We start from the raw sequence: 23,427 nt of genomic DNA, 5'->3' as shown, positions 1-23,427 counted from the left end.
TCATGGCTGCCTTCACAACAGCAATGGCAGAGCCAGAAGACAGTAGAATAATACCTTCAAAGGGCTGAGAGAAAAAAACTGACATACCCTACAACTGTATGTCTGGCAAACGTTTCCCAAAAATCATGGTAAAATTAACATATTTTAGAAAAACAAGGTCTTAGTTTGCCACCAAAATATCCTCATTAAAAATAATTCCAAAAGATATCCCTTGCTCAGAGAGGAAATGGTCCCAAATGGAAGATTGAAGTGCATAAGATGGAAATGAAGAGGGAAACATGCATCATATGGAAGGTTAATCTAGGAAGGACACTCAAACTGGTGGAGAGAAATAAACAACTAAAAAGTAAAACCCATGAAACCGACGAAATTTTCTAGTCCTGGAATATTAAATTGCCTTTCACATTATATGGGAAACACAGAAAGAGGAGCATACCTAAACCTACTCTAGTGAAATTCCTAAATTCCAAAGATAAAAAAAAAACTCTTACAAGCTTCTTGAATGAACACATTAGGAACAGACTAGGACTTGAATTAGATTTCTTATGTGAAACATTAGATGCTGGAAGACATGGTAATAATGTGTGAAGAATTCTGAGAGAAAAAAGACTTTGATCTTGGCCCCCTTGTTATTTCTATTCAGGACAAAAGACCATTGGTTTCGAGTATAGGAGAACTTGGGAAGCAGCCACGCCTGTAATCTCTCTGAAAATGTTACCTCAGTAAGAATTCCAGGGAAATAAAAATAGGATCCAAACATCTCAGGATAGCGGAAGACAAGATACAAAAGAAGCAGTCGTACAGACTTCCTCTTCTCCGAACTCCTGATGAAAACATTCAACATATGAAAAGATTTTGCTTGAAAGTTGAGAAATCTCAGTGCTTTGAGGCTAAGAGCTCTCTGGAAGAGCAGGGATGGGCAAAAAAGCAAGGGCTTGGAGGAGCTTAGCGCAAAGATCAGCTCTTCCTCCTGCTGTCCAAGAGGGTCTGATGTAACTCAAGGGCGAGAGATGAAGGTGAATAATTAGAGCTGGTATTTTACTGAGGCAGAACAAATGCAAGAATAAAAGAGCTTCAGTAAGTAGGAATGTAATGAACAGTACGGCACATGCAGGTAGAACAAACATACACAAGGCCTTCTGAGTATCAAAAATGTTCCCCCAAATCTAAGATTTATTATAGTAATCAGAAAAAAAAAAGAAAGGAAAAAAGTTTCAATGTCAGAAGCAAGTCATGTTTCAAAATTCACAACGCTTTTGATTTGGGTTTGGAATGCAAGACAACTCTTAAAAAAAGACTTTCTTTCTTAAAAAAAAAAAAAAAAGAAAAGAAAAGGAGGCCTTATGGGAGTTTTAAAAATCACATAGAAAGGAAAGCTTATAAAAATGAGGAGTTGAAGTATAAATAGAGTAAATAGCATAACTGAATACATCTTTGTTCCAAATATGATCCTGGTGATGGAATGACCTTCATAGTTAATTATATCCTTGTATCTCACAGGCTGTTGGGCTATATATCATGTGCGGCACACATGACTAATGTACTTTAGCTGGGCTTCTTCTATCATGCATCACATGTACGCAGCATCAAATTTCCTGGCAAAAATGTTATTTCAAGGTAATGTGTATAATAAAAATGTTCTCTTGGTATCACAACAATATTATTTCTCCTCTGACAGTATTGTTAGAATATCTACATTGATTAATACTTACCTGCCAATTCAAATAGGAACATATGTTGTGGATAAAAATAGTCAAGCGTACCCTCTCAGTCTTACAAAATATAAAGACTAAAGTGACTTCTTGGTGGAATTAACATAAAATACCAAAAATATGACAAGCAGGAGTCGATCTTAAGACTGTGATTTTTATCTTAATGATTTTAATAATAATATTTTCCTCGGGATCCCTGGGTGGCGCAGCGGTTTGGCGCCTGCCTTTGGCCCAGGGCGCGATCCTGGAGACCCGGGATCGAATCCCACATCAGGCTCCTGGTGCATGGAGCCTGCTTCTCCCTCTGCCTGTGTCTCTGCCTCTCTCTCTCTCTCTCTCTCTCTGTGACTATCATAAATAAATAAAAAATTAAAAAAAATTAAAAAAAAATATTTTCCTCTTACAGAAGGATATATTTTTCTCCTATTTTTTCTTGAAGCAAAATATACATAACACAAAACTCACCATGTTAGCCATTTTTAAGAGTTCAGTTCAGCAGCATTAGGTACATTCACATTGGCATGCAACCATCATCGTTATCCATCTCCAAAACTTTCTCATCTTCCCAAACTAAAACTACATGCTCATTAACACCAACTCCCCATTTCCTCCTCTCTCCAGTCTCTGGCAACCACCATTCTACTTTTTGTCTCTATGAATTTGGCTGCTCTCGGTCCCTTATGTAAGTGGGTTACTTCACTTAGCATAATGTTTTCAAGGTTCATCCATGTTATAGCACATGTCAGGATTTTCTTCCTTTTTAAGGTTGAATAATGTTCCATTATATGTATATACCATGTTTTGTTTATACAAGCATATATCCTTAAAAATCATTTTTGATGTTAAAGCATTTAACAATATTACTGCAGTTATCATATATTGTGATAGCCTAACATAGGGGCACCCATTATCAAGTACCTATTGTGTATCCATTCACCAAAATATAAATTTATCTATAATCTTCATCGCAACACTAAAAATGGGACACTACCTAATTTTAGAGATGAATACATTGAACACGGCAAATGTAAGTAAAATTCATCGAGTGACTCACAGACTGTACGGGAGTGCTGGGATCTGAACCAGAAGTGCTTAGCTCTGAAACCTGGGGCCTCTGCCCTCTGGCCTGACCTCTTATGTCATGATCAGGGTGTGCTGTGTTATGTGTGGTGGAATTGTGCTGGACAGGCAGACATATGGTTCAGTACTGGCTCTGCTGTCCACTAGCTGAGTGACCTTGGCCAAGTCATTTGGCCTCACAAAACTGCTTCATCTGCAGAGAGGGAATAGCGACTATAGTGATGGTAATGGTAATAAGGGCTAACATTTTTTGAGTACTCACTTTGTGCTAAATACTGAGCTTGGCTTGTATTAGCTCTTAAATCTTCACAGAAACACTATAAGGTAGATGTTTAAATTCCCTTCCTTTCATTTACACAGAAGGAAACTGAGACACACAGAGGTTAAGGCCAAGGTCATACCACAGTGAGTGGATTCAAACCTGAGCCAGTCTGGCTCCTAAACCTGCATTTTAACCACTACTCACTGCTGGGAGGTTATGAGAATTGAGATAAAGTGTACAAATTGCTTAACTCAGTGTCTGACACACAGAAAACCTCTCAAAAAATGCCAGTCATTATTTTTATGACCATGATTTACTTGCCATTTTTCTATATCTGGTTCTGAATGGCTGCACCTGCTTTTCCTCTTTTTTTCCCCCCTCTTGGAAATGTTCCACGGGTAGGAAGAGAGATTGAACATCTTTCAGGAAATTACCTTCCTTCATTCTGGACCTGTGCTGGGAAAAAACACAATACGGCGAGGACTTCGACACAGTCATTTCAGGACCAGGCCAAACGTGCACTCTTATTACTTAGGCTGAATTCAAATGAGGTGGGGATATAGCCCTTGCCTACTGTTCGGCATAATACAAACCCTCGAATTTTAAAAATCTGATTTTTTCCCATTTACCCAGAAGCGAAATCATCAATGCAAATGAGTTTCTGAGAAATTCAATGAAAATGTTGTGCTTCTCAGGAGAGTTGAAAGAGCAAGCAGATGACTAAAATAGGATAGACATCCTGCTAAAGTACATAAGTTATGACTTTTAAAATCCTAGGTCCTTATTTACTTGGATTAAAGCTCCTAGTTGATATTATTTATCAATGACTAGCAATAAATACTCATGGATTTTGATTTCTGTAATCTCACTTATCTCTTAATAAAGAAGAGTTAGAACTAATATTTTCACACATCAATTTTAAGGTTGTTGCCCAAAGCCTTCACACCAGCCCTCACCCGCCCCCACATCCCTAAGACCAGACCAAGCAGGCACATATACACCACTCAACACTTATTCACTGAGCAACCTGAAAAGTCACTTGACTGTGAAGAATACAAGGTTAATATAACACAAGAACCTGACCCTGAATTAATTCATAATTTCATCACAACCATAAGTGTGGTCACAATTAAATACAAATAAAAATTATCAGAATTTGAAGGTGTTAGCAATTTGATAAGCTCTATGGTTTTCAGAGTTGAATCTTATATATTTTTTTAAGGATTTTATTTATCTATTCATGAGAGACACAGAGAGATAGAGAAGCAGAGACACAGGCAGAGGGAGAAGCAGGCTCCGTGCAGGGAGCCCGATGTGGGACTTGATCCTGGGACTCCAGGATCACGCCCTGAGCCGAAGTCAGATGCTCAACTGCTGAACCACCCAAGCGTCCCTTAAAACTTGTATTTAATTTAACATCAGTTTTTAAAATTACATAATTAGATTTGCTTTATGTTGAGTGCAATGGTAAATAAAATAATAGTCTTTTCTGTTAAGAAATGTAACTATACAAGTAAAGGTAGATTATTAAAGTCACAGAATAAATCAATACTTCCCATTCCCCTCCTAAAACATACCAAATGATGACCAAGCGCTTATTCACTTAATGATTAAGATGTGTGTTTTCCAAGAATTGGTCGTGTGCAACAGCAAACCTGATTTAGTTGTACTTCTTATTGTAATTACATTAATTTAATTAAACTGAAATTGATGAAATATGAGAGTAAGGGTATGTGTGTTTTCATGAAAACTGCTTTAATGCTTTGAAATTATTTGATAAAGTCAGGTTACCAAAATATTGTTGCTATATTAGGAGTTGAATGTGACAACTGTGAAAGATTTTAGAGAAAAATTACTCTAGAAAGGGTGTGCAAACAAATCCCTTTGTAATTTTAAAGTTCAATATTTTAAAACTTGTGTACAAATACAATCACAACAAACTGTGACCTGTACAACCTGTATAGAGTTCAGGCCTGCTGGAGAAGTGACACAGAAATGAAATTGGAAAATTTTAGACTACGAAGAAGGGAAAGTGCCCTGAGCAAAGGGAGTAGTGTGTCCAAAGGCTCAGCAGCAAACGAAGATTTGAAAAATGCTTCAGGACAAACACCAGAGAATGTGGTAAGGGGATGTGTCTAGAAAAATGATCAGGAGACAGATCTCGAAGGCCTAATTAAGGAATCTGGAATTTCTAAGAACTCCTAATTCTTAAGATCAGATTTTCTTTGCAAGATCACTTTGGCCTCAGTAGAAACAGATTTCAGAAAGAAAGTAGGGAGCAAGCCTGAAGGCAGGGAGACCGTGAAGTGGCCATGAACCCAGTCTTGTAATGGGGGGAGAGATGGAGGCAGTTACAGTTAGGCAGGCTGGTTACCAAGAGGATAGAGAGAATTGAAGAGATCAAGGGAAATTTCAGAGGCAAACCAGGTGACCAATCAGTGTATGAGGTAAAGGAGAAGAAAAGTCAAAGCTGACTTATAGATTTCTGCCTTTTAACAGGGTAATGGTGCCATTTAAAGAAATAGGGAACAATGGGGAAAAAGCAGATAAGGGAGACAAGGTGATAAAGTCTATCCAGTTCCATCTCATTATAGAGAAAAGGGAACTAATTTCTAAAGAAGAAAGTCTTTTACCTTAAGTACCAGAGTTATAAATTGAGGTCAGACTTTGACCATCACCCCCTCCCAACCCCCACCTGGCCAGGCCCCTCTCTCCCCATAAGTGTAAACACCACCCATAATTCTATCCAGGGTTTTATTCCAGACAGATCATTACCAACCCCATAGATATGATTATGGATGTTCTTTCATCCCTCTCTGTACCATATTTCATGTCTGCCCCCATAAACCCAAAAAACCTTGGCTTAGCATTGCATTGAACCCTACTGACTTAAGTTTCACACAGTAAAATCTTTTATCAGTTTCAATGGAAATTTGACCCACAGGAAGATGAATGGAGCAGGCCTTCTGTGAAATAGGTTGAAAATAATTGCATGTCAGACAGGTTTTGGAGAGGAGCCAGTGAAGTATTAAGTGAAAACGTGAAAGAGCAGACCCTCCACTGCTCAGAATTTGAAAGCTCAAACATTGGGGCAGGGAAATATTTTATTCTCATTTGAAGGGCACGTGATTTATTTCCTCTGACTGCTAATTGCTGCAGAAAGTAAAAGAGTGGGTTTCAAAAAGGAATGCAACAAAGCTTACCTGGCTTGAAAAAATACTTAAGTGGCATTGGTTTGAATTTTACAGGTCCCTACAGTAAGTAGCATAGTGCAGCCCAAATAATTAGGAACTAAATAAATGGGGACTTTCTGGAAATATCGTTATTCAAAGTCTTTAGCAGGAGAAGATTAGTCAAAGTGGACAAATTTTAAGCCCTAGATAGAAAGAGAACTTTACTTGTAAAGTTCTCACTGTATTATTCAATTTTTCTGTTGTAATTGTTCTATTGTTGAAAATGCAAGATTTTGGCTGGATGAGAAATACTGGTTTTATCCACTTGTTTGCTCATTCAACAAATATTTATTTCATTCAACAAATATTTATTGAGTGCTTACTGTGCCAGGCATTGTTCTAGATCAGTAATTCTCAACTGGCAATTTGCTCCCCCGACCCCTCACCCCCAGAGATATTTGGCAATATCTGGAAGGAATCATTTTTGGCTGTCAGGGCTGGGGGTAGTAGGAATGTAACTGGCATTTACTGGGTAGAAGTAAGGGATGCTGCTAAAATCCTACAATGTACTGGACAGTGCCTTTCCTTTTTTTTTTTAATTTTTATTTATTTATGATAGTCACACAGAGAGAGAGAGAGAGAGAGAGAGAGGCAGAGACACAGGCAGAGGGAGAAGCAGGCTCCATGCACCGGGAGCCCGATGTGGGATTCGATCCCGGGTCTCCAGGATCGCGCCCTGGGCCAAAGGCAGGCGCTAAACCGCTGCGCCACCCAGGGATCCCGGACAGTGCCTTTCCAACAAAGAATTATCTAGTCCAAAATATCAGTAGTGCCAATGTTGAGAAGTCCCATTCTAGATGCTGGCAATACAGCAGTGAAAAAAGAGAATAACCTCAGCTCTTATGAAACTTCTATTTTAGTGATGGAAGAAAAACAGTAAACTGATTAATAAAGAAATATGTATCATGCCAGAGTGTAATAAGGCACTATGAAAAAAAAAAAAACAAAGCAGGTGGTAGACTGTGGTTACTATTGTATAAAGAGAAGTCACAGAAGGTCTCATTACTAAGGTCATTTTTGAGCAGAATTCTGAAGGGAAGAAAGTTATGGTACAAGAGATAAGAAGCATCACTGTCTTCTTTAAAAAAAATCAATTTGCTAATTGTGCATGAATTTAGGGTAAAGAAAAATTTAAGGCAATCTGTGGACAAATTATCAGAGTGTGATTACTTTCTTCCCCTCTTTTTATCACCAAAAACTTTATGCTGACCTAGATATAGGAGTTACACCATTCTCCATTTTTTATATATCTTAGACAAATGAGAAGCAGGTCTGAAAGAGACTCTTTTAATTCAACTTAATTATTACAGATTGGTTCCAAATATCATACACAAAAGAGTGAGCCATGTACAAGTATAGATGTATCTAGTATACATAAATGTGTGGTATATGTGCACATAGTGTATACTGTGAGTATATGAACAGGCTTTTATTACACATGATGTAATCTGAGAACAGGAAAAGTCAGCAAGGTTGACACAAGCGTTAACATGAAGAAGAATATTTTGAAATAAGATCAAATTGTGGCTTGAGTGTTTTGCTTGGTATAATTGTTTTTGCACTGTGAATTTGTACATACTTATAACACATACAAAAAATGATATAAGGCTTGAGTTTTCCTGATAGGTTTATCCCAATCCAAAATCTCATTTGATTAATGATTCACTGAAAAAAATTTAATTACACTTAAATGTTGATTATACTCTACATGTGAAAAATCAAATACATAAGAAAATTTATTTGTAACTACAATATAATTAAGCTTTGATTTTGTCAGGAAGTATTGATTTCATCTTCCAAGAATTCCTTCATTAAAAGAAATCTAATTTCCCATCTTAATTTAAAATTTCGCTTTATGCAGAAATGCTCAGAGTAATGAAGTAAAAGCATCCTGTGAGATTATAACTGTAGTATTTTTAAATGTTTGATTGAGTTTTGAATATTTTAAAAACTGGAGCACCATTATAACATAAGGACAATTCTAGATATCTCATTGGTGTGACATTCACAAGCAAGTCAAACTCTGGTCAGTACTCTAAACTATTTTTAAGTGCATTATTTCTATTTTTAGATGTGTAGACTGGTTAACAAAGAAAAGGGGAGAATCACTTCTTAGAACCTTTCATTTGTCCAGATCAAGAGTAACTTAATTTTTTTTATCCATATCTGGTTGTAAGCATGTGAGATTGCATTCCAAGGAATAACGTGTAGATCCTCCATCATGAAGTAGATGTGATTTTTGTATGCCCTTGCTAATGAGGGCAGAACTGTAAAGGTGATCTAAGAAAAAAAACCAGCAATATAGAGAAGAGGGTTATGAAATAAGATAAAAATTGATTAATTTTTGTCTGGATTAAATATCATCTAGGTTAAATCCGCACCCAAGAGCTGTGACCCTGAAGTGAGTAAGGTGATCAAGACCTGGCTTCAAAGGAACCCATCACAGGGAAGGGCCTCCTTTACCCATTCAGGATGTTCATTACACAACTGCTATGGCACCTACTTATTGTTTAGCATTTATTCGTCTACTCACTCATTTATTAAACAAATATGATCATTGAGTACTGGCCACCTTTTCCTCAGTCTTGAAGATATAAGTGTTCCTGTCCTTGGGAGTTTCAATCAAGTAAAAGACATCAGCATGTAAATAGTGAATATGAGAAATGTATAGAGGATGTGATATATTTTGTGTGAAATGACTCAGAAGAATTGACTTGAAAAGATGAGTAGGGGGGTTGTAAAGCAAACAGGGTGAGGGAGAGCACTCCAGGCCAAAGAAATAGCATGTAGCAAGGTATACCAGTCCAAAGAAAAACTGCCCACAGAGATGAGCATGGAAAGATGGAGTCAAGTTGTAACTTAGACCTTATATCCATTGTGACAACAAGAGATCTCCAACCTTTATTATTTTTTATTATTATACATAATAGAAAATTTACCCTGGTTAACTATGTTTAAGTGTACGGCTCAGCTGCATTAAGTACATGCACATCAACCATGACCACCATCTGTCTCCATATTTTTTTTCATCTTCCCAAACTGAAACTCTGTACTCATTGACCATTAACCCCCACTCCCCTTTTCCCCAGTCTCTAACCACTACTACTCGACTTTCTACCTCTATGAATTTGACTACTCTAGGTACCTAAAGTAAGTGGAATCATACAATATTTTTTCTTTTGTGTCTGGCTTAATTCACTTAGTATCATGTCTTCAAGCTTCATTCTTGTAATATGGTCATAATTTCATCCCCAATTATTTTAAAGATTTGATTTATTTGAGAGAGAAAGAGCTAGAGAGAGAGAGAGAGACAGAGACAGAGAGAGAGAGCACAAGCAGGGTGAGGGGCAGAAGAAGAGGGAGAAGCAGGGTCCGCGCTGAGCATGGAGCCGGATGTGGGGCTCAATACCAGGACCCTGAGATTATGACCTGAGCCAGCGGCAGCCGCTTAACTGACTGGGCCACCCAGGCACCCCTCATCCTCAATTTTTTTTGATCATATGTCAAACTGTTTTGAGCATGAATCTCTAGTATATGGATAGTATTAATGTATCATGTACATTATAATGAAAAATCAAAAATAAATATTTTCAAAGGACAAAACTGAAAAATAAACTTATATTTTTCTTTCATAATGGGTTGTCTTGAAAAACTCCTGGGATATCTTTATCTCTTTGGATACCATTGCTATAGAACATGGAAAAGCACTGAGGACTATTAAGCCAGAGGAGCAATACGGTTTGACACTCTAACCCAGTTTTTCATCAAACATCCTCATCCTGCTATGTGCTCTGTTGTTAGTGATGAGTAGTAGTTTTCAAGATTAAATAATTCAAATAATCGGATTTGTATTCTTAGAGTGGAACATTCTAGTGAATCTATCAAGTATATTCCTCATCATTGCAGTTGTGCCTATTTCTAACTTCCACATATAACATTTTGTTGAAAAGCGTAAAATAATACAGCCACTGAAATAGACTTGGGTTTTTTTTTTGTTTCTTTAAAAGATTTTATTTATTTATTCATGAGAGAGACACAGAAAGAAAGAGAGGCAGAGACACAGGCAGAGGGAGAAGCATCGTTTGCCATGCAGGGAGCCCGATGGGACTCGATCCTGGGACCACAGGATCACGCCCTGGGCAGAAGGCAGGTGCCAAACCACTGAGCTACCCACGGATTCCCCCTGAGATAGACTTGTTGATCATTGTTTACTTCAAGATTGTAGATGGATGTGGGGGCAGAAACCAAGAGTCTCCTGATATTTTTGAGTATTTTTCAAAATATAATCAAAATCAGTAAATTCCTTAAAAGTAAATCACAAAACAGGTACCAGTGCTAAAAGCTAAGGGTAGAATAATGGAGACTACATGGTGGTCAAAAAGCATGTATGTTGGAGGCAAGTCAACCTTGGTAAAATTTCATCTTCATCATTTACTAGCTCTGTGACTGTGGGCCTGATGGCTATGTCTCCCTTAACCTTAGTGTTATCATCTATAAATACATGACAATACCTTTTTTGTTTTGTTTTGTGATTTTTTCGGGTTTTGTCTTGTTGTGTTTTGGACCCTGTCAGGATCTCATATTGTTAGAACATTATCAAGGGGGAAAAAAAGAACATTATCAGGGCAATACTTTCTTTGCCAAGTTGTTTAGAGGGTAATATAACATAATGTACCTATGTGCCTAGTACACATGCTCAGGTGGTGTTAGTACCATCTTTTTCATTTCTTAATGAACCCTCTAACAGGGAAACCAGTTTTAATGCCTTGTCCCATGTAGTAGAACACATTTAATCTCTGTCTGGAATGCCTACCACCCCTGTGCCCCTAAATAATCCACACTAGATTTCAAGATTCAGATTTCAATGTTTCTACTTTCACCATTTTAGAGGTGTAATAAAGTTCTTTCTCATCACAATTCTTACATTGCTTTATTGTGTTTCTAATATCATAATAACTACTTAATATGATGTGGATATTGTGATGAGCTGATTAGTTCCCCTTTAGGAGTAAAAAAATTATTGCCCTAGCTGCAGGGAGCGCCCCCAGCAGACAACCCCTCTTCAGGGATTGTCTCAGATAAGAATATCTCCCAGGTCCTACCTCCTTCCCAAGGTGGCCCCAGCAGGTAACTTGAAGGGTGATATAAAGGCTCAGGTCCTCCATACCACTGGTGACAACTCCGAAGGATCATGTTATCTTTAGGACTTGCCTTTAAAGTTGGCTAAGGCTTCCACTGAGACTAGATAAGAGTATTAACTGCTTCTCTCTCAGCTCTTTGCCTTTCCCTACTCTTCCCCAGGTGGTTGGTCACAAGAACATAAGAAGCTCCTACACCCTAATCTCCATCTCGGAACCTGCAACCCAGAAACTCGACCTGCGGCCACACCTCAGGCACTTCGCACATTTCTACAATTATTGGCTCACTGCCTGTCACTAAATGGATGGGGCTTGCTTCTGATGTATTTTTATATTCTCAGGATCTAGTCAATATCAGGCACATACGAATACCAAGCAAATGTTCGTTGAATAAATTAAAACTGAGATCTCATTTCTTTGGCCAAGAAATTATTTCCTTTCTTTTTAAATTAGATTTATTTATTTACAGTCTCTCTCCCTTTACAGTAAAGGAATTTAGAGCAGCTAACCTAAAAGCTGACAACAATTAAATAATGGGGAAATAGGAATAACAATATTGTAAAGACGAATATATCAATGATAATGATCAACATAGTTGTAATTAGTCACTCAATATTTTTTAGTCATTGAGCTGAGCATCATATACCAGGCACTGCTTAAATGTTAAAATAAGACTAAATCTCTATCTCCAAGGAGAATTACATTTAAACAGAAAGGAGATGGGGCATCTCAGTGGCTCAGTGGTTGATCGTTTGCCTTCAGGTCAGGTCGTGGTCCCAGGGTCCTAGAATGGAGTCCCCAGGGGGAGCCTGCTTCTACCTCTGCCTATGTCTCTGCCTCTCTCTCTCTCTCTCTCTCTCTCTCTCTCTCTGTGTGTGTGTCTCTCATGAATAAATAAATAAAATATTTTAAAAAAGAAAGAAAAGTGAAAATGAAACAGCATAATTTTAGAGCATAGTAGGGTGGTACAAAGGCCCCAGAAATGCCTGCACACCTGAAAATATGCCATTTTGGCATATTGATTATTTTGAGAACTGAAGGGATCTGAGAAATACCAGATGCAGGAAGAGCTCTCCTTCCTCCCACTTTGTACCTAAGAACAAAGTATACATTTCTTGTGAGCAAGATGCTCTCCCAGTATCAGGAAGAAAACCTTCTTATTACCAGAGATAGGGAGTTGACATCAAGGTGAGTCTGTACAAACCTCACTAAAAATAACCTTTATGGTCCATGAGTTCTCCCCCACATATTTCATGTTCTCTTTCCCACAATTTCACACCATTAGGCCAAGCCCTTTTTCCCTTTGTCTTCTCACATCTCCACAACTTATCACTCTTCGATAAAATGGTATCTAACCATGGGTCTAACTGTTTCTTGGGGATTTTCTTCTATGATGCCATCCATGCCATGTCAAAATGTTAACATCAAATAAAATCTATATCCTTTTTTCCTGTCAATCTGTCTTTTGTCATGTCAACTCACAGGTTGCAGGCATAGAAGCTAAGAGGATAAAGGAAATGTCTTTCCTTCCCTACACCTCTTTAGGTAGGATGGTCAGAGAAGGACTCTTCCAAAAAGAGAGCAGAGGCCTCGATGATGAGAATCCACCCTTGTGGAGAGATTTTAGGGAAGAAACTTTTAGGCAAACAAAATAGCCACTCTAAAGCCCAAGCCTTCAGTACAAATTGGACTCCAAGCTCCAGGAAGATAAATACAGTAAATTGCTTGTTTTTATGTGGGAGGGAGACATGTTCTAATTCTTAAGAGGAGGCAGAGTTTTTCCTTGAATAAAACTGGATGACACCGAGAGAAGTAAACAATGTCTTCATCAACTATTTCACAACAAAGACAGAAGCAGAAATCTGTGACAGCTTTTTGTAGTGACATTGAAGGCCTAACATTAAGAAGCATTCAGGAAAGACAATTCTGTGAGGGGCTGTGGTGACTCAGAGTTCTCAGATCAGTAGCTTGATGACATGACCTTTAAGTTTTCTCCCTTGAGTCAGAACTGGATGTCAGACAGTCAAGATTACATTCTCTATCAAGGGCCTCAGCTCAGGTATCCTAGAGTGTTCCTTTATTCTCTGATTCATTAATCAAGACAGAAATTGTTCAGAGCAACCTAGGACAAAGGCTTTTTAATCATAACACTATTTTCCTGCTGCATTTAAGATTCCCAATTTAGACTGACTTCATAGAATTCTATGGAAATATCACCTACCACATAATGAGCTGCTTGTTCCCAGTATATAATTCCATTTTTTTTTCATTTGCACATGCGTACCCCACCACCATTACTCTCACCCATCCCATCCCCATGGCTGTAGAATAAGGTTCTCAGGGTTTGGGTTGTATATTAGTTTTTGAGACGCAAATAAAAAAATGATGGCAAGAACAAAATTTTAAAAATACTGTCAAGGGATTCCTGGGTGGCTCAGTGGTTGAGCGCCTGCCTTCAGCCCAGGGTGTGATCCTGGAGTCCTGGGATCGAGTCCCATATCGGGCTCCCTGCATGGAGTCTGCTTCTCTCTCTGCCTATGTCTCTGCCTCTCTGTGTGTGTGTCTCTCATGAATAAATAAATAAAATCTTAAAAACAAATAAAAAAATAAAAAATAGTGTCAAGATAATCAAGAAAGTGGGAAACGGAGATCATCAAGCTATTACTATAGACCAGGCTTGCTTAACCTAACTTTGTAATTTTGTTTCCTTACAATTAAACAAATAGAATATTTATTGAACAGCAACACTTCTGCAGGGAAGTGTCAGGCTTTATCATCATAGCAGAGGAATGTCACTACTAGAAAACATATACCCCAACTCTCAAATTGCTTTGACTTCTTGTTACTAATAAACCATCTAGATGAATACCTTCTAAGTGAATGACTTAGATGCATCTTATTTGCAAATATATAAAGCACCAGAGTTCCAATCCAAGCTCTACTACCTGAAGGAGTTTAGGAGGTGACACCCGAAAATACACTGCATTGGTATAGATTATTTGAGGCTGAAGGTACTTGATAAACAGTAAATGTGGAGAGAGGCTTTCTCTGAACTCCCTCTATCTGCTTAAAGATGGATCCTCCAAAGATTCATAAATCTCCTCCTCAAGAGTTTCATCAACTGGGGAACATTGACTCTTATCATAGGAGAGAAAACTAGAAGTTGACACCACATCCAGACAAACGTTGTCACAAACTATTATATCCCCATTCTATTCTTCTCAGAACCCATTTATCTTTCCTAAAATGATTTACCCTCCCCTACATTTCCCTTTCCCGTCCCTATTATGGTGCTGTATAAGCTCTCAATCTCACCATTTGGGGAGCATGGGTCTTTTTTTTTTTCCTGTGATGCTGCCCAGCAGGTAATATTTAAAATGAAAACGCTTCTATAATTTTCTCCTATTAAATCTGCCTGTTGCCACTTTATTTCATAGGCCCAACCAGTGAATCAGGGAGAGTAGAGGGAAGTCTTTCCTCCCCTACCCACCTATATTTTCAACTATGAAACCAGAACTGGAAAGGTGCTGAGATTAAATAATAGTGTGTGAAAGTCCCTGGGCCAGTGCCATTTTGAAGAGATCAGTCACTCAGTCTCTGCCTTTCCTTCCCTCTTGCTCTTCACACATAGTGTAGAATAAGGGCCATCTCCTAAACATAGCTTATAACCAAAAGCCACTCCTAAATAGCCTTCCTTGAATGTCCAAATGGAGGCTCACACATCATGTCTACATATTTAACAGTTGTAAGTCAAGCTGACAAACTGTTAAATAAAATGTATCTCTCTATTTTGATAAATATACCTTCCTAATAATCTGGAAGGCCAAGTTCAAATTTAGATTTTTTTTCAGCAGGAGGCCCTGGGCCACATTCACTCTTCCCAAGTTCCGAGGTGAATCTTTACTCTTCCCTCTCTCTGCTCTCTCCCTCCCACCAGGGGCCTGGTAGGCTTAGTGTGAATATCTCAGTTTGATCAACCTCTAGACACACCTCCATAATTAATGGCCTTTCAGACCCAAGGGGATGCACATCAGCAACCACAGTCTGCCCCAAGGAGGGTGCTATGGAAGAGGCCCCAGCAGGTCTCAGAATCAGTATTGGCACCTGTTGAAACAGGAAGTTCCATCATCCAGGGACTCTGAACTTGGTCTAGAAATAAGGTAAAGGTCTCACGGCATCAGTAACTCTGGCCCCATGGACTCCTCATCTTCCTGGTGGAAAGGGGGCCACAGAAGAGCACTTTCAGGCACAACCTGAAGCCAAGTCTTGCCTGGTTCTAAGGGTTGATATTTGCTTACAAGTTCAGGAGTTCCTGCAATAGTTTCACCCTTACCAAGAAATCAATATCCACAGAAGTACTGAAGTTAGCATGAGTATGTCAAGAAAGGCAATACTATAAAAAGTCTTTTCCTTTCCTGTATTTGCAGAAACAAAGAGGAATGTAGCTTAAATCCTTTTTTCTGAGACATCTTTTCCCAACTATACCATTATTTTAAGGTATATTTCTATTCATGCTTTGTACATCTGAGTTCCCTCTTTTTCTCTCTTTCTCTCTCCCCTTCCTCCTCTCCCCTCCCCCAAAATACCTTTATCCCTCACTTCTTCCCTCCCCCTCATACCTCTCCCACTCCCTCCTCCTCTCTCCTTCCTTCCTTTCTTCCATTCTTCCCTCCCTCCCTCTTGACTTCTCATTTCTAGTTTCCATAAATCCATAATTTTTGTGGATCAAAAAACACACTTAGAAGCTGGATTTGCTGCCTTTAAGAAAAGTTATATCTCAAGTCCCAGAAGTAGAGCACAGGAATAAATTTTCTTATCACAATTTGATTGTAGTGGAATAGCTCCAACTCCTTGATTCCTGGGATTCACCCTTTATTTAATTCAAATAACTCTCCCCCAAAACTGTAAAATATCTTTACTAAAAAAGAGGGAAGTAAAATATCATGCTCCTTTTTGGCTTCTTTGAGTGTGATGAGGCAGAAATGATGTAGATTTACAATGGCCTGAAAATTTTGGACTTTTATAGAGATTTACCCTTCAAACCATGAAAAACACCCTATTTATATTGGTGTTACCCCCCTGATCCAAGTATTTCCTGCTTCACTAAAGGGTGTATGGAGGCCCATAAAAAAAGGATTTCCTCCATACTCAGAGAACAGGAGGCACACAAAGGGCTATAGCACTGGGATAGAAACGTGCATAGACAGCCGCACAATTAGTTTTATTCCATCCTTCACCAGGCCCAGAACAGAAACCACCAAATCTCCCAATGGTAACTGCTCCTCCTGTTCACTTACAGATTGGTCTGTATTCTTAAAAATCATAACAAATTAAATGTTCCCATAATCTTACCATATCTAGCTTATTATTTGAGACATTTGTCCTTGTACTTGCAATATGTGTTATTCTGTAACACGTTCATGTGGTAGGTTGGTTCCTTATCATCACCATAGTAAGAACACTTGAAACTTTTATAAAAACAATGAAGCAATCCTTCCTTTGTTATTTTAAAGATTTTATTTATTTATTCATGAGAGACACAGAGACACAGGCAGAGGGAGAAGCAGACTCTTCAAGGGGAGCCTGATGTGGGACTCGATCCCAGGACTCTGGGATCACGCCCTGAGCCAAAGGCAGACGCTCAATGGCTGAACTACCCAGGTGTCCCAAGGCAATCCTTTCTTAATGAGAATGATACGACAGTCTTTGCAAAAAAAGAAAAAAAGGAAAGACAAGAAAATACTACAGACCTATTATGAATTGGGGATGTGGATTTGACTTGTGTTATCAGCAACAGTAATGGCATAAAATGTCACTCTTTCACCTGATACTTGACAAGCAAGAATATGCATTAGCCAAAAAATTAACCAGAGGCTTAGTGTGGCCATATGGAATAAAAGCAACTGACCCACTGTCTTAGTTTGGGCTGTTATAACAAATCTACAATAGATTGGGTAGCTTAAAAAACAAACATTTTATTTCTCATACTTCTGGAGGCTGGGAAGTCCACGTTCAAGGCCAATCCAGTGTCTGGTAAGGGCCCCCCTTCCTACCTGGTAGATGGCTGTTTTCTCAAATCCTTACATGGCAGAGAGCAGAGAGAGAGGGGGAGCAAGTGCTCTCATATTGTCCTTATAAGGTACTAATCCCATTCAGCAGGTTTTTACCCTCATGACCTGATTATCTTTCCCAACCCCACCTCCAAATAATACTACATTGAGGATTAGGCTTCAATACGTGAATTAGGAGGGGTTATAAATAGTCATTCCAGATCACCCACACTGAGAGGAAACCTATAATGTCAGTTATATCAGTCATGTAGGGTTTTCAGAAAAGGCTGCTGAATGTTAAACAATGACCTTTGTACAATAAGTTTCAATCATTACAGAAATGTCTCAAGTACATACACAACTGTATCTACATACTCTAGATAGATAGGTAATTTGTATATACACAGGCACACTTGTACAAACATAACTTTAAATTAGGCATATTTCAAATGTAGAGCTCACACATATAATCATGCACAAAATCATTCCTTAAAGAAAGAGTCTGAATAAATTAGCCAGTACGTTTCCCCTGCCTTGATCATTCTCTGTGACTCCTGGTAAAATGGCAATGAGTAGCTGAGCTAGGTGGGAAGTTAAGGTGATGCAAGCTCTTGTGATGAATGGAAGAAGAGGAATGAGTCAAAGGAGGGTCTGCTGTGCTCTAAAAGGTAGAGTCAGGAATGAAATAGGCTCCCACTGGGAATTATTTATTATCTAGGCAATTCTGTACATTTTCATCCCTAATATGTTTATTTCTTTTTACTGGAGAGTTGTCTTTATTAATAGAGACATGTATCCTCACATTTGAAGATACAAGGGCTATTAATTCAGGCTCCAATGCCTTTCCTCACACTGATTCCCTACCTGGACCAGTTCATTCAAGTCATTCATTCTGTTTGAAAGATACTGAGTGCTTATGGTGTGCTGGGCATGATTCTAAGTGCACAGATGGAACAGTTACCAAGACAGATAAGGTCTCTTTCATGGAGTGGGGGATGAAAGATGGGAGAGGAAATGGAAGTCAATAATAGGCAATAAACAAGAAAACAAACCACAAAATTTCAGACAGAGGTAAGTACGATGAAGAAGTTAAAACACACTTCTCTCCCCCTTCTGCTTTTTCTCCCCCCGCCCACCTTATCAACTCTTAGCGACAGTGTTTTCCACCAAGCTCCCCTGCCCAATTCTGAACAGACCATTTCCTCCTTTTATGGACCCGCTGATCCCACCTGTATTCCGTCATGCCACTTTATTGCATTTGTTTACCTGTCTTATCTTTCCCAATGAGACTTTAAGCCCCTTTGGAGTAAAGGTCAGACATTTTTTTTTTCTTAATGATTTTGTAGTTGTAATCCCTGGCACATATTCTGGTTTTGCTCACCACATAGCATATCCAATAAATGCCAATTAACTGAACAAATCTGTTGAAGGAATAAAAGAGCCGTTAAGAATAGGCTAGCAAAGAATTATTGTACAACTTGAGGCTTAATGACTAATAAGTCTGTGATCACAGCCTTCTACAAAGATTTTATGATACTCTCATTAGAACCATGTTTTTTTTAAGGTTTATTTATTTATTTGAGAGAGAGAAAGAGAGCATGCACGTGTGCACATGGGGGGACAGAGGGAGAGATATTTCTTTTTTAAAGACTTTATTTATTTATTTGACACAGAGAGAAGGAGAGCACAAGCAGGAGGAACAGCCCAGAGAATGGGATAAGCTGGCTCCCTGCTGATAGCAGGGAGTCCAATGTGGGGCTCCATCCCAGGACCCTGGGATCATGACCTGAGCTGAACGCAGATTCTTAACCTATTGAGCCACCCAGGCACCCCTAGGGAGATAATTTTTCCAGCAGACTCCATGCTGAGCGAGGAGCCAATGTGGGGCTCAATCTCACGACCCTTGTTACCATGACCTGAACTAAAACCAAGAGTTGGACCCTTACAGACTGAGCCAGCCAGGTGCCCCTAGAACTATGTTCTATTGTTTAATCTAGTAGCTCTCAAACAGTATGTGATTTTTAAAGAAATTACAATTCAGGATTCACACGAAAGTGATGTCAGCCAGAAAGTGAATGAACAAGTAGACTGTGTGGTATGAGTTAAGAGGTGAGCCCAGGGGCACCACAAAAAAAGGTCTAAGATTTCCCAGAACCCAGAGAACTTGGTCAAGGAGAGAGAGCAGTGAACCGTATTACTCCAATAGCAACACAGCCCTGAAAGACTGGCTAAATAATCTAAGGCTTCCTTCCAGCTTTGAAAAGCATGTTGTGATCTCACAATGGCTTTGGGCCATCCATCGGAGAGCTCTAACCAGCTCAGATCCATATTCAGTGCCTCCCAGGGAACTACCAATTCCAAGGTAGGCAGAGGAAAAACTCTTGGCATTGCAATAATAAAAAAATTTCTTAAAGTGATTTGTATTCATCTGTATGATAATGGGCATAATGCAGACCAGAGTACAAACCCAACAAAACTGATTGCTTTAAATGGTAATATGAAAATGTTTTTTATTGTTGCCAAAGCAGTTACAGGAGAATCATGCTAAAAGTTCTCTGAGGCGTTACATATCAGACTTGGATTTTATTAAGAGTTACATCTGAAAAATGTTATTTATCAGGGGGCCAACCTATCTTTACATGATGATGTGTCTCCTAGATAGACAATTCTAGGAACCTGGTTAACTCCTGAGTCTTTTCTTCTAGCTTCAAAGATAGGATCCTACAAAGCAGAGGGAAACCACAAATCTGATGGAGTACATAAGCAGCCTGAGGTCTTCTGTCAAGTAACCAACAAACATCTGCCTTCTTTTGTGGTCACAGATGAATTTTTTTTAATTAAGCTTAGAAAGTGAGTAGCAAAATTTTCCACTTATTTTGTTAATGAAAAATCTGAACCAAAAAGATGCTGAAGTAGCAAATCTCAGACAGAATAAACATGTTATTAGAGATAAAGCCAGGGTTTCTTTTTACTGAATTTGTTTAGGTGGTCTCTTCATCAAAAGACAGAAGAAGAATTAAAATAGATTAGTAAATTTGATTAATAGGGGGAAAGTCTTATTTTATCAGCATTGTTCCCATTATTCCTAAAATAAAAAATATTTATTGAGCACATATCCTGTGTCAGGCAATATGCGAGATATTTCATATAATTACCTAATTTTATTCCCCCAGAAATACTAAGTGGTATCATCGTCCCACTTTCACAAACAGGGAAACTGCGGCTGGGAAATTAGAAGTAGTTTATTCCAAAGCTTGTAGGTCATAAATTGAAGAGCCAGGATTGCAAGACAAATGTGTATAGCTTTAAACTTTGCATTCCTTCCAATGTATACACTGCCTTGAAAAAGGTTAATTTCAAAGATAGAACAATACCCCTTTCCCATTTTTTGAAAAGTCCTTTAAGGATACAACTTGACTGCTTTTTAATCTTGAACTACCAGGTTTTTTTTTTTTTTTAAGTATTAAATCATACTAGGAATCTTTAAAGATTTCATTTAAATGTGTTTAATTTACTTAATTTGTGTTACAAAGTCTGAGCATTTTCTTTCTTTCTTTCTTTCTCTTTCTTTCTTCTTCTTTCTTTCTTTCTTTCTTTCTTTCTTTCTTTCTTTCTTTCTTCTCTTTCTTCCTTTCTCTTTTGGAAAAGAGACCTACTAAGTAAAAGTGTGTCCTGTTGGTCTTTCTAGCTTCATCATAATTTGTCAGTCCAGAATGACAGCTCACAATGGGATTATAAGAGCTCAAACACACAGTGTGCTCAAAGCAGGAGAGGCGGATTCTGGGGATCACATAACAGGTACTGCAGTGGATACTTAAAACATTGCACAATCAACATCAAAATGAAGTTTGCTTGAACAAGTGACCTTCAAGAGAAAGGGAGGAAAAAGAGAGGGTGGATGGGAAGGGATAGATATTTAGGGCCTTAAACTGGACATTTTATATAATAACTGTTATATGTCAAACTATCTTACAACCATCACAAAATAAACTGAAGTTATTTCCTCAAAAGTCATTCAATCTAAGCATGCTAAACAACTCTTACCATATTTGGATACAGCTCGATTCACTCTAAAGGAATGAACACCTCTGTGATTTTCAACAAATCCCATTATACCAACCCAATGACTAACATTCTTCGTTTTTCACAGGCATGATTGCAGTTCCATGCCCCTCTTTAGGATAACCACAATCACAGTTCACTACAATTACTTAGATAGATCTCACGGTGCGACATCCCACACCTATCTATTGAGAGAAACCATCTCTTGTCGGTTTCTAAATCATTTGCTTTCTAGCGCTTCCCACTTCTTAAACTGGCTGGAGGAGGGAGAAGGAAGGGAGGAAGATCGCAGAAGAGATATTACCCTTGCCAGGAAAAAATACATATATTCAGAAAAAAATCAGAATTGGTTCGTTAAGTATTGAAGCACATGATATTTTTTTCCTATAATTTATGAATGACATTTACTTTCATTCTGTTATTTATTTATTTATTTTTTTAATTTTCTTATTTGCCTGGTTTCCCTGTTTACCGAGAAGGTCCTATTCCATTTCTCTGCTTTGCCTTAAGTGATTTCTTTGCAAGTGGAGGCATAGGAGAACGGGGCTGCGAGCGCAGTGACCTAGGACAACCGCGCCGCGCCGGTTACCTTGCAGTTTCTGGCTGTATTCCGTCCTGTCCGACTGGCTCCTCCTCAAGGCACCAGAGTGCTCCCCAGGGGCTCCGCCGTCCACCACGGTGTCCGTCTTCCTTCTCTCCAGCATGTAGAGCCTGGGCCTCAGGAAAGTCAGATTCTTTCTCTTGGTGCCCATGCTCTCTTTCCCACTGGCTTCTCTGGGCTCCATCTGAGGCCAAGGCAAGCTCGTGAGGCTTGCAGGCAACGGCTGTTTGCCCAAGTGCCTCAGGGTCAGGGCTGAAGCCACTAGAGTGACCCGTTGAACTGCCCCCTTCCTACTAAACGGCTTCCCCGGCTTGCCCGGATCCGGGGTGACCTGGCTGTGACTGCCACCTGTGCCGAGCCCCAGAGCTCCACCCCGATGAGGTCATTCTTTTTTATACCTAGAATCCAACAGGGGAAGCTGCCACCTGTTACCTGAGAGACCAGCAGCACAGAGCTAGGCAAAGCAGAGAGTGCGCTGTCACCTGCTACGGGAGCAAACAAAAATCCCATTGTGTGCAGAGGGCCTGGGGGGTGGGGGAGAAAGCAAGAACAAGGTGGGGCAGGGCCGAAGGGAAGCCACAGGAGCGTGACCTGCAGCCTGTGGGTGTTCTGTGTGCCCCAGGGTGCAGGTGCACTGGGACAGGGCCTTGCCCTCTGTGCCTGGGACGGACGTGGGCTTGCGTGGGACTTTCAGCCAGAGTCACTCATGTGTGACCGGCCCCCGGAGTCAGTGTGGGGCGATTAGGCTGTACATTGGCATCCCAACCAATGGGATACAGAAATAGGGTACGGAATCCTTTTTAAGGATGACCGTGTGCATTCAAAGGTCACCCTTCCGCCTTTCTGAGCACTCCTAGATTATTTACTAAAAAATATATTTGGCAGACCCTGATCCACATTCTTGAGGCAACAAGAGATCGCATTTAAGAGGCCTGCCTGGCAGCAGGCCCAAGACGAGAAGGAAATGTCCACAGAATCCTGGAGTCTTTTGCTGTCTCCTGTCCACCCGGGACCCTTGCCTGAAATCAACCCTTTCACGGTCCCAGCCCTGTATTCTCTGTCCTGGCGTTTAGGAAAATAAGCACTGTGGCATCAGGGGGGGACTTCTGGAAGGTCTTTTCTCTTTTCGCAGAGGGAGTGCCAGGACGCAGCAGCTCACCTTGGGAAAAGAAGGGAAGAGAAAATGCTTGAAACTGAAAAGAGACGTGTAGAGAGTGGAAAGCACAGGGGCCGGGCCTGGGAGGGAGGAAGGCAAATACTGTCGGGCCTTTCATTAATTTGTTTGAAGT

At 39.4% G+C, this 23,427-nt stretch overlaps 1 protein-coding gene across 1 annotated transcript in view; it reads right to left on the bottom strand.

The window, feature by feature from the left end:
- The window catches only part of ARHGEF38 (Rho guanine nucleotide exchange factor 38), a 123,454-nt gene extending 100,998 nt beyond the window's left edge, over positions 1-22,456 (bottom strand). Inside the window, exon 1 of the mRNA XM_041757691.1 lies at positions 22,127-22,456. Within this exon, the coding sequence (XP_041613625.1) occupies positions 22,127-22,322 (196 nt within the window). The 5' untranslated portion in view covers positions 22,323-22,456. The remainder of the gene's footprint in view (positions 1-22,126) is intronic.
- Positions 22,457-23,427: the final 971 nt, after the last annotated feature.

This window comes from Vulpes lagopus, chromosome 6 (assembly GCF_018345385.1).
Source record: "Vulpes lagopus strain Blue_001 chromosome 6, ASM1834538v1, whole genome shotgun sequence".
NCBI classification, from domain to species: Eukaryota; Metazoa; Chordata; class Mammalia; order Carnivora; family Canidae; genus Vulpes; species Vulpes lagopus.
This window is presented reverse-complemented; position numbering and strand designations above follow the sequence as displayed.